The sequence below is a fragment of the Microtus ochrogaster genome, unplaced genomic scaffold (assembly GCF_000317375.1).
Source record: "Microtus ochrogaster isolate Prairie Vole_2 unplaced genomic scaffold, MicOch1.0 UNK17, whole genome shotgun sequence".
NCBI lineage: Eukaryota > Metazoa > Chordata > Mammalia > Rodentia > Cricetidae > Microtus > Microtus ochrogaster.
The window spans coordinates 1,677,656-1,690,141 of record NW_004949115.1 but is presented as its reverse complement, the minus strand read 5'-3'; the positions used below and the strand labels follow the sequence as shown (position 1 = coordinate 1,690,141).

Sequence of the window (12,486 nt, the reverse complement as noted above, 5' to 3'; positions counted from 1 at the left end):
TATATAACTTCTAGTTACTTGCAGTAGACGGAAAGGAGGCTTGAGCTTTCCCACTTATCACACGCATTCTTAAAGGATAGAGAAGGCCTAGTGCCTGAGATGGGAAAGCGGCAGCTCTGGGATGTGTTACTTCCCAAGGGGAGATCTACAGAAGCCCTTAGCATAGCGTAACGGATAGGAGGAAGCTGATCAAAGGGCAGGCGAAGAAGTTAGGCCTTGCCCTTTCCTGCGCCAGTGTTTTATTGGAAAATTGTGAACAGTGGAGAGATCACAAAGCTAGCCATTGTGAGACTTTAGCTTCATAACCCAGTGGTCCTCAACCTGCGGGTCGTGACCCCTTTGGAGGATAAATGATCTTTTCATAGGGGACACATCAGATATCCTGCATACCAGATATTTACATTATGGTTCATGGTTCATAACAGTAACAAAATTACAGTTATGAAGTAACAATGAAATAATTTTATGGCTGGGGTCACCACAGCATGAGGAACCGTATTAAAAGGTCGCAGCACTAGAAAAGTTGAGAACCATTGCGCCCATTAGGGAGACTTTGAAAAGGGACTTTCTCTCTTTAAACTGTCCCTTCCTTCTCCAGGACTTCCAGTGAAGGGTTGAGGAGGGCCTTTTCTAGTTCTACTTTCCAAACAACAGGAAAATCTAGGATGTGGAGTATGCCCTTATTCAGATATTAAATTTGCAAATGTCTTCCCTCCCCTCTTTTTCTTGAGAAGGGTTTTATTCCATAGCTCAAGCTTACCTGGAACTCTAGAACTCACTATGTAGACCAGGCTGACCTCAAATCCACAGCCATCCTCCTGCTTCGGCCTTCCAAGTGCTAGGATCATGGGCATTTGGCACTATGCCTGGCTGGGAAAGACCTTGCAAATTGAATATTTTGTTTGCTGAATTCCTCCCTAGCATAGAGCCAAGCTGGAAGCTGTAGGGGCTGAAGAGGCAAGAATGATCTGTGTGAACATTTAAAGGGTCAGGCATATAAAAATAGCGACATTTGGCATAGACTTACAACATACTAGATATCAACTAAGTGCTTTATAAATGTGTATATATATATATATATATGTGTGTGTGTGTATGCATATTTTGACTTTATGTGAATTATCTTCTTGAATATGCATATCCTTAATGAAGTAGGTATTGCTACTCCTAATTTTATAGATGAGAAAACAGAAGCTCAGAAAAATTGAGTGATCAATTTCTATATACAGTAAGTAGCAGACCCAAGTTAAGTCTCACCCTGCTACAAGGTTTCAATATGTAGCTCAAGCTGACCTTGACTTTGAAATTCTCCTGCCTTAGATGCTTGTGTACTAGGATTAGAAGAATGTGTCACTATACTCTTGGGTTGAGGATATAGCTCACTTGGTAGAATACCTAGCATGTACCAAGTGTTGGATTCAATCCCCAGCACCCTGGGGCTGGTGGCCATGCCTGTTAGCTTAGCACTAGAAAGTTAGAGACAGAATGCTGGTTGTGGTGGCACACACCGGTAGGATTTGCTGAAGGAGGTAGAGGCAAGAGGATCACGAGTTTGAGGCCAGCCTGGGCTACACATTTTTAAAAAAAGAAAGATAACAACAAAAGAATCAGAAATTTACCATCATCCTCAGAAATTTTGAAGCCATTGTAGAGTACATGAGCCCCTGTTGGGGGGTGGTGCTTAAAAAGACAAGAAAAGAGAACTCAACATTTTTTAAAGTTTATTTATTTAGTTTATGTGTATAGGTATTTTGCCTATATTCAGGTCTGTGTACCAGGAGGCCAGACGATGGCATTAGATGCCCTGAAATGGAGCTACAGATGGTTGTAAGCCACCATGTGGGTGCTGGAAATTGAGACCAGGTTTCCTAGAAGAGCAGACAGTGCTCATAACCACTGAGCTGTTTTTCAAAGTCCAAGAACTCTTACTCTGGAACATTGTCCATCTCTCAAAATGGGAGCTAGGTGCTGGGGACAAAGAAATACATACAACTCTAATTTTTGATTTGTTCCAAAAGATGGAATTAGAAACTATCAGTAAAATTTAAATTTCCCTTCTGCTTTTGAAAACACAATGACTATAAATTCTATACTAAATTCACATATGCATATATGACATTAAGAGGGAGAGAGACGACTAGAGAAGACAGAGCCATACCCAAGTACAGGAGGAAATGCAGAAGCCATAATTGTAGTGATTGAAGCGAATTTGCATCATAGAACACAAGAAATAAGCTTTGGAAAGGTATGCAAGGTATTTGTGATATTATCCATTTACTTACATGAAAATAGGGCACTAGATACTATGGATAAAGTTCCTATGCAGTTAGTAGGAGCATTTCTGTTTTAGTTAAATGTATGCATTTGTACCTCTTTTCCTACACATGAAGCTCTTCCAAACATATGAACTCCTAGTTTTAGATAATAGACGATGGACACTGATACTGTTATCATCCTTTAGGCTAGAGAGAGTTACCTTAGTGGATTATAGAAGATACTTGCTTTTCCTATTTCTTGTCGTTTGGGCATGACCTCAGTGCTAATACCTTTCAGGATCCTGAAAATCTTTGAGAAGGAGACAGGAAGTATCTCATATCATTAGAAGAACCTGTAGAATAGCTCTGGTGAAAATGAAGGTAAAGAGAAGTATTGAAATTAGTAGGCTCAAATGGTGTTAGGTTTCCTGTGAATTCCCCTAGTTCCATAACAATCAACTTGATTGGCTATCTGACAGTAAGCTTGCTGCTGACGTAGAAGTCAAATGTAGGCATTTTTTAAGATGGGATATGATGATTTAATTTTAATTTCACATTTAATTACAGAAAAATCTAAGCTGTTGTCTGATATAAGTGCTCGTCTATGGTTTACATACAGAAGGAAATTTTCACCGATTGGTAGGTATATCATTTGTTGTGCTGTGCTTTCCTTCTTGTAGATAGCTTGCTTGAGGTTATCAATGACATCACAGAAACCTCAGAATTAACAGCTCACTGTGGCAAAGAATTTGATTTAGGGGAGCAGGTAAGTTTAACATTTCATCCCAAATTGTCATTGTGGAAGTAGCCCATCACGTGTGGTTCCATGGTGTTGTAGTGTTAAACCAGTAGTAATTTTTGCCCACCTTTAAGTGTACATGCAACAGATGGTATTTAAAGAATCAAATAAGCTTTCACTGGGTAATGTCTAACTATTAAATTGCCTTTCACTGCCATGTGGTGCTATTTGACTATAAAAAAGGCTTAGGCCTTGAAGGAAAGAAAATAGTTCCTCCTATTATTTTCTCGTGAAATGAAAGCACTTTGATATTCAGAGACAAATTGAGACAGATTTCCTTAGAATTCCTAGCTGCCATCTAGGGAAAAAGAAAAGGATAGTTTGATAATTAAAAGGATTTGTAAAGCATTTGTGAGCAGCATAGCCATGCCTTAGTAGCATGGAACGCTAGGGAAAGAGTCCTATAAGCGGTGGAAGTTACTTTCCTAAAGAACAGCTTGTCACACCAAGGTTGGACCTAGTAATAGGAGTGAAATTAACCTTTCTGTGCTGGGCCCAAACTGAAGTCCACCCAAACATTTTCTTTGCTTTTTAAGTAGTAGTAACACAGCAGACTAATCTTTAGTATTCTGGGGGTTCTAAACTGCTAATGTTCACTGAGGGAAGAGACCTTTGCAAAGCTGGGCAATTCTTTAGTCAACTCTGAGAGTGTTCAGAAAGAGCTGATCTGTTCTTTTGTGGGCCTCACCCTACCTTTCCTGCACTAATATAACGTCAAGTTAGCAACAGCCCAAGGGCGCTCCTCCACCTCCGAAGTCTGTCCACACCCTCTTAGTCTTGACATGGCAGTGCCCCTCCAGTTCCTACAACAAAGGGGTTGGGATGCAGGAGAATAGCTTGGCCCACCTGTTGCACAAGAGTGCTCACTTCTTCGGAACTAGACTTCTGGGATCATACCTTCAGAAGACTTCTGCTTCTGAGGTGGAAAAGAAAATCAAGTTATCTGATTATGTTGGGCCTTTTGAATAGGACCCCAGTAGAACTCATCCTGTACACATGTTTGACTTTTACTTTATATCTAATCTCCTTCAAATGACACCCATTGTCTCATTTATTAACTGACTTTATATTTTTTGAAGATGTAATACATTTGTAACGTATTAATAGAATTTTATATAAGACCATACTCACGATACCAAGTATCCTTTGTGGGTTCTATAACTGAAATATTTTCTCATTTATTCTTATAATGCCCACCATAATAGGTAGAGTATATGCTATTATCCTCAATGTATAGCTGAGATTTAGCTTGTATTGGTCTTCTGCCTAATCTAGGGTTCTTTCATTTATTTGTTGTTGTTGTAAACTTCATTAAATACATTTGGACTAGTCAAGAGCCTTTCATATGTTTGATCATTTTGATGTCCACCCTCGGTGGTAGTATTTGTGCTTTAGTCAAGGTAATCTCCTGTGGTTACCTGTGATAGTTACTTGCCAAAATAGCATGCATACTCTGAAGTCTTCAAGCAAGAAAATCAAGGGGGCTTGCTTAGTTATTTGTTTGCTTTGTCTTTGACTGTAGACTCTGTTTCCTTTGATTCAGCAGTGTCTTTACAAGTTCCACTCCTATATTCAAATCCCATATGAGCTCTAAATACATTGTCTCTCTTTTCAGAATTTGTGTATATGTATATGTGTTTGTAGTTTCAAGCATGCTGATGATCGCGAAAAGATTAATTTAAGAAACACATTTTCATGCCCATCCATTTTGCCAACAGGGGGAACAGGTCCTTCATCCGATGCTGGCTGGGGATGTATGCTACGCTGTGGACAGATGATGCTGGCCCAAGCCCTTATCTGTAGACACTTGGGAAGGGGTGAGTTCCATTTGGTCTACAAATGGTTTCTGAGACATCTGCCATATCACTTGCTGCTGGGCTTTAAGAACATTCAGTAACGAGACTGCAGATCCTAAATTGCCTTGTAACAGCTCAAGTGTTGGGCTGAAAAGTCAACCAAGCCCATCATGAGAAGGAACTAGCTGAAACTTCCTTATGACTCACCAAGCAAGAGTTATTTCCGGGGACAGAACTAACCTGGGGCAGATGTGTCATTTAAAATTTCCATTTTTACTGCTGTTTGAATGGGTTCTGAAAATGTCAGATTAAAAAAAAAAGCTGTGACCCTAAACTGGGCATGGTGGCAACCCTGTCTGTGCTCAGGAGGCAGTGGTAGGCCAATCTCTGTGAGTTTGAGGCCAGCCTGGTCTATCAGAGAATTTCAAGTCAGCCAAAACTTCCTAGAGAGACCCTGTCTCAAAACACAAACCAAACCAAATGAAAAGCTGTTGCCATGGTGGCTCACACCTAAAGTCCTCCCACCCAGAAGGCCGAGGTAAGAGAGCTGCTGTGAGTTTGAGGCTAGCCTTGCCTGCATACTAAGTTTCCAACCAGCCTGGACCACAGAGCAAGACGCTGTTTCAATAAACAAAACAAAACAAAACAAACAACCAAAACAAAATGAGAAGATAACAAAGAAAACAGGAAGAAGGGTGTGGTGATTAGTCTGTTTCTGAACTCTTTTTAAAATACCCATGTAGCTCAGGATATAAATGACCTAAAGGAAGTGCTTAATGAGGAAGCCAGTACTATTTTGGTTTTGGTTCCCTGAGTATGTCCATTTGATAATGAATAAATCCCTAAATTAGCTTTCTCAGGAGGCAGCCTCACTATTTAAGAACCTTCTGGTTATTCTTATTTTCTCTGTGACATATGCATGCTTCTTCATGGACCTCTGGAGGATGATCTTGGATGGACACCAGAGTAAAAGTCCAGTTTCCCATGCTACCAAGCTGCTGAGCTTGCTGGCTGTTGTTAATCTCACTGTGCAGACTCACAAGTCCTGTGCCAGCTTTTAGAGAGGATCTGCAAAGTGCTGGGGGAGGTTTTCCAGCTTCTTGCCTTCCTGCTGGGATTTGGCTATTCTGTGCTTGCTTTCTCTGTATACTGTCATCATTTCTAGCCCACAGACAAGAAAATTGGGGCTCATGGCAGCGAGGTGATTTGTCCAAGGGCAAGCAGCTTAGATGTGAGATTAAAATGCTTATACTTTGATTTTGTGTCCAGCAAGTATACTACACATACTTCTTAAGCTAGACTTATTATTGTTTTAAGGGATAAATCCACATTTTGCTAGCATATATCAATTGTACAAAGTAGTAGATTTTATTGTGACATTTCCATACATTGTATTTTGACTATAGTTTCTCTATTACCATTTCTTTTTTAAAAAAATTATTTTTAGTTTTTAATATTATGTTTGTATGTATGTGTGTGGATTTGCATATGTGTGCATGAATGTAGTGCCTACAAAGACTAAAAGTGGGTGTTGATCCCCTGGAGGTCAAGTTACAGATGGTTGTGAGCTATCTGACTTGTGTTCTGGGGACTAAACTTCTGTCTTTCACAAAAGCAGCATAGTGCCCTTAACCACCATCTCTCTAGACCCTCTATTGCCATTCCTTATCCCTCCTTCCCACCTCCTTTGTCCCCTCTTACTCTCCCCCATAATCCCTCTTTCATTTTCATGCTTCACTTTCTTCTCCCTAGATTCCACATATGAGAGAAAACTTGCAATACTTATCATTGTGAGATTGGCTTACTTTTATTTCCCAGTTGCATCCTTACTAGTTATTTTTATTACTTATTTACTGTGTGTGTGTGTGCATGTGCGTGTGTGCGTGTGAGTGTGTGTGCATGTGTGTGTGTGTGCGTGCATGCACTCTGTACCACAGTGTGCTTGTGGAGATCAGTTGTCTCAACCATGAAGCTCCTGGATACCAAACTCAGGTCATTGGACTTGGAACCAAGCACATTCACCTGTTGAACTTTCTTGCTACCCCTTTTAATTTGTTTTTTTAAAAACTTGAAGGTGAGTTAGTTCTGAAAGTGAATTCTTGAAGTAGGGGACTTGATAGAAAAATCTGCACAGTTATCAGTCACTGTTGCTTAGCAGAAAAGCAAATAGCAGGGAGGATTTGGATAGAGCTTGTAGTTAAAGTAAATTAGAAGAGGTAATTTTTTAAAATTTATTTATTTATTAAGGATTTCTGCCTCCTCCCCGCCACCGCCTCCCATTTCCCTCCCCCTCCCCCATCAAGTCCCTCTCCCTCATCAGCTTGAAGAGTAATCAGGGTTCCCTGACCTGTGGAAAGTCCAAGGACCGCCCACCTCCATCCAGGTTTAGTAAGTTGAGCATCCAAACTGCCTAGGCTCCCCCAAAGCCAGTATGTGCAGTAGGATCAAATACCCATTGCCATTGTTCTTGAGTTCTCAGTAGTCCTCATTGTCCGCTATGTTCAGCAAGTCCGGTTTTATCCCATGCTTCTTCAGACCCAGGCCAGCTGGCCTTGGTGAATTCCCAATAGAACATCCCCATTGGCTCAGTGTGTGGGTGCACCCCTCGCGGTCCTGAGTTCCTTGCTCGTGCTCTCTCTCCTTCTGCTCCTGATTTGGACCTTGAGATTTCTGTCCGGTGCTCCAATTTGGGTCTCTGTCTCTGTCTCCTTTCATCGCCTGATGAAGGTTAATATTCAGGAGGATGCCTATATGTTTGTCTTTGGATTCACCTTCTTATTTAGCTTCTCTAGGATCGCGAGTTATAAGCTCACTGTCCTTTATTTATGGCTAAAAACCAAATATGAGTGAGTACATCCCATTTTCCTCTTTTTGGGTCTGGCTTACCTCACTCAGGATAGTGTTTTCTATTTCTATCCATTTGTATGCAAACTTCAAGAAGTCCTTGTTTTTTACTGCTGAGTAATACTCTAATGTGTATATATTCCATACTTTCTTCATCCATTTAGAAGAGGTAATTTTGTAAGGATTTTGGGTTCTTTCTTATTCAGTCACTTTACAATTAAGATGAGGTATTCATGTGACAGTCATCAAAAAGTATTTGGTGGAGTAGGATCAAAAACCCATTGCCATTGTTCTTGAGTTCTCAGTAGTCCTCATTGTCCACTATGTAAGTCCGGTTTTATCCCATGCTTTTTCAGACCCAGGCTAGCTGGTCTTGGTGAATTCCCGAAAGAACATCCCCATTGTCTCAGAGTGTGGGTGTACCCCTTGCGGTCCTGAGTTCCCTGCTCGTGCTCCCCCTCCTTCTGCTCCTGATTTGGACCTTGAGGTTTCTGTCCGGTGCTCCTGGCTTTGGGGGAGCCTAGGCAGTTTGGATGCTCAACTTACTAAACCTGGATGGAGGTGGGCGGTCCTTGGACTTCCCACAGGTCAGGGAACCCTGATTGCTCTTTGAGCTGAGGAGGGAGAGGGACTTGATCGGGGGAGGGGGAGGGAAATGGGAGGCGGTGGCGGGGAGGAGGCAGAAATCCTTAATAAATAAATAAATTAAAAAAATTAAAACATCCCTCAAACTGTAAAAAAACAACAAAAACAAAAACAAAAAAAAAGTATTTGGTAGCCCTTAGCTACCCAGTAATCAAGATTTCCCCAGAACCAGATAGTTGAGTAGCTATTGAAATAAGTTGGCTGTGGTTTGTCCTAGTGGATATGATAGAGTTGAAGCTGAAGACTTTGGGTTCAGAGAAACTAGGAGCAGAAGGGAGCTGAGGGATCCAAAGATGATCCTGTAGACTCATGTACATGGCCAAAGTCATTAATTCAGACCTTAGTTGTTAGATAGGGTCTCTCACTGAACCTGGAGCTTCCTGACCTGGCTAGACTGGCTGGTCAGTAAGCCCTGGAGATCGTCCTGTCTCTCTCCCCAGCACTGTGTTATGGTGCATACTACTCCTGCACTGAGCTGTTTCCATGGGTGCTGGGTTTCCAACTCTGGTCCTCATGCTGGCCATTGTTTTACCAATGGAATCATCTCCCTCCTGCTTTGTGTTTGGTTGGCTGTTCTGTTGAAAAAAAGGTCTTGCTGTTTATAGCTTATGCTAATCTTGAACTAACAATATAGTCTAGACTGGTGATGAGATCGAAATTTTTCTTCCTCAACCTTCTGAATGCTGATATTATAAGATTTTTTTTCCCTTCTCAATATACAATTTTTAAAAACACTTCCTTAGCAGTGAATTGTGTCTATTATTTCCACATAAACTTTCATATATCAGAATAGCACTTCCTGTCATGAGACCCTTTGGCAATCCTGCCAGAATGGAAGGACAAAAGCCACTGTAGAGATGAGACACCATGGTGTCTGGGTTATATCCTTGCAGCATAGCTGCCAGAAAACAGCTTTGTGACACTGTTGGTATGTAATTGCTGGCCAGCTCCAGCCCTTGGGGCAAGTTCAGTCTCTATTCAATTCCATCCTCAGCTTTTAACTTCCCCACACATGCTAGCCAAGTGATCTCCATTCCCCAGCCCTGGCTTTCACTTTATCCCTACCACATCTATAGAAGTCAGTTTTGCAGCATATGCTATCTAAATGAAAGATACTCAGAAATATGCCAGCTTCACCAGCCTACCTCCTCAATGTAGCTTTCTTGTTTTCCTTTTAATTTATTGCCGGGTTATAACAGTTACCGCTGATTTTAACCCTTTTTTATCCCCTCTCCCTGCAAAAGATTGGAACTGGGAGAAACAAAAAGAACAGCCCAAAGAATACCAAAGGATTCTGCAGTGTTTCCTAGATAGAAAAGACTGTTGCTATTCGATCCATCAGATGGGTAAGATCATCAGATTTGTACTTTCAAATTTTGTAGATTTTCAAGATTGTTGCCTATGAACTTTTTCCTTCGCTACCTTATATGGAGCTTCATTAAGTTGTCTGTCTGTTTTTTCATGCCAAAAAAAAAAAAACCAAAAAAAACAAAAACAGGAGTCTGTGGCTCACAAAAGGTATTTTGCTAACTTGTTGATTTTTTCACACACAACAGCACAAATGGGTGTAGGAGAAGGGAAATCAATTGGCGAATGGTTTGGACCAAATACAGTCGCACAGGTGTTAAAGTAAGTAAAAGTCCGGTGCCTGCTTGTTCTACTTGCTTTTATGCTTCCACCGCCCCAGCCAACTAAACTCCTATCCTCTTAAGTATGCTTGCAATCCCATCCTTCCTGCTAAGCCGTGAAGCATCTCTACCATCTTGTTCACATACTCCTTTGATGTGCATAAGTATAGGCCTCTGTCTTGGTATATCAGAGCTGTAGTCACTGGTATTAGCACAGGTGGCTCTACTCCAGGACTCATTCTGTTTCTCGTCCTACAGATGGATGTTCATTTTCCAGGGAACCATCAGCCTGTGGGGTCTTTTGAAGTTAATAGGTTCATACTAAGTGCCAGAGGCTTAACTGGATTAGGCAAGAAATAGACTCCTATCCTGTATAGTAATAAAGGCCTCTACTGAGCCAGGAAGCTGACTCAGTGGGTAAAGGTGCTTGCTGCCAATCCCAATGACCCTAGATCAGACATGGGCAGGAGAGAACCACCACATGATGGAAGAAGAGAACCAACCCATACAAGTTGCCCTCTGACCTTCACACACGCACCATAGAATGTACCTCCCCCTAAATAAAGTACTTTTTTAAAAAAAATACCTCACTAGTTCATTTAGCATTTACTGGGTGCCTTGCTGTGTTGAGTACTGGGTATACAGAGGTAACAGACACAGTCCTCGCCTCAATGGACTGACTGCCTATTGGAGGATGCCAATCCCAAGGCAGTCTTGGGATTAGTTTGGTATCTGTTAGCAGGTTTAAAGTGATACTGTCATAATTGCCATTTTATATTGCACAATTTGTGTTTTACCAAGAGGTGAGGTAGAGGGGTCACAGTGTAAATGAGGTGAGTGTCATCAGTACCCACATCTTCTCTCCCCTGTAGTTCTCTCCTTCCTGACCATTTGCCAATGGGTGAAAACTCCCTGCGGGCAGCCTGTATTTGTCTTGTTCATTCTGTAGCAGTGGCCCATAAAACTGCCTACTACATAGAAGCACCCAGTAAGCACTCAATGAATAAATGAAATCGGCAGCCAGAACCTGGGGCTAGATGTAGGGATCAGAAGATGGAGATCATTAGGCCTCCTTTGGTGTAGTGTATTTCAATTCCTGGCTATTATGGCTCCATATAAAGTAGAGAAGGGGCTTTGATTCAGCAGTTAAGCAGTCTTCAGTGAATAGCCTGTGGAGCTGTGCATAAGAGGTGAGTAGTCTGGATCTCCTGGGACCCAGGGACACTTGTATCTTGGCTTTATTCCCTGATACTGATACAGCTTCACTGAGTCCATTTTCTTGCCTTAGTCAGAGTACCTTCTGGGCATCCTTGCCTCTCCTGAGCGAGGAACTGGCCGTATTCCAGAAGTGCAGTAGGAACAGACCCAGAGAAGAATGTATAAAATATTAGAGTCACTAGGCTGAGCCCCAAATCTGGTTTCAAATAGATTTTTTTCTTTCTTCTATGTTTTACATTTTAAGGTTTTTAACAATAAACAAATGGAAGGTCGTTTTTAATTTCTTGTTAAAATCAGCGTATTGTGTTAGATATCATTATGACATTTGCAATCAACGTGATTTATGCTTTGCCTCCCCCTGTCTCCCCACCTCTGGTTATTCTTGTCTTTCCCTGATTGCCTGACCCCTAAGATCCCTTTCCTCTTTTCTGTCCCATCTGTCCCTTTGCCCTCTCTCATCTGTCTGCATTCTCATCAGGATTTAAGTATGTGTGTGATTGCCTCTGTTAACAATAGCACATATGCTCCTTAACACAGTAAAAGACAGACATCATAATTTGGAAATCAAAATGTATTTACTATATGTAAACTATTGAACAGTACAGCTTAACAAGTGAGCTGTTTTCTCTGAGGATCAGCTGGCTGATTGGAGTTGCAGCTCCCTACCACTGCTCAGCATCAGCAGAGAGTCTTATACTGTGTGTGACTAGCCCTGGGAATGAGTTCCAATTCAAAATTCAAAGTCTGGTTTCTGCTGAATGCTTGTCACTTCCACACCATCCGAAAGTAAAAAAGTAGTAATAACGATTGTAAGTGAAACCAGAGACCATATAATCACATCATTGTTATTTTGAGAAAGGCACTGAGTTAAAATTAGTAAGTTAAAAGTGTAATGAGGGCTGAGGAGATGGCTCAGTGGATAAGTTTCTTGGCTGTGCAAGCATGAGAACTTAAATTTGGATCACCAGGAACCATGTAATAAGAAAAGAACAAGGAACATGCGCCTGCAACCCCAGCCCTCGGGGACAGACACAGGAGGATCGCAGGGTCATTGTCTAGCTGAAATGGTGAGCTTCAGGGTAAGTGAGAGACCCTGACTAAAATAGTATGGTAGAGAAGCAGCTGAGGGAAGACATCTCGACATCATCCTCTGGCTCTCTCTTTCTCTCTCGCACCACACACACATACATTCTCTCACATGTACACCCATTCTCTCCTCTTCTCTCTTCTCTTCTCTTCTCTTCTCTTCTCTTCTCTTCTCTTCTCTTCTCTTCTCTTCTCTTCTCTTCTCTTCTCTCTCT

The 12,486-nt window shown here is 41.5% G+C and overlaps 1 protein-coding gene across 2 annotated transcripts in view; it reads left to right on the top strand.

Moving 5' to 3' along the window:
* Atg4a (autophagy related 4A cysteine peptidase) overlaps positions 1-12,486 on the top strand; it is a 54,981-nt gene that overhangs the window by 29,600 nt on the left and 12,895 nt on the right. Inside the window, exons 3-6 of one of the 2 annotated variants that reach the window (XM_005367341.3) lie at positions 2,823-2,894; positions 4,773-4,871; positions 9,584-9,685; positions 9,896-9,968. In XM_005367341.3, coding sequence (XP_005367398.1) covers positions 2,823-2,894; positions 4,773-4,871; positions 9,584-9,685; positions 9,896-9,968 — 346 coding nt within the window. Of the gene's footprint in view, positions 1-2,822; positions 2,895-2,935; positions 3,022-4,772; positions 4,872-9,583; positions 9,686-9,895; positions 9,969-12,486 lie in introns of both variants that reach the window. The other variant, XM_013353849.2, reaches the window with a different exon arrangement.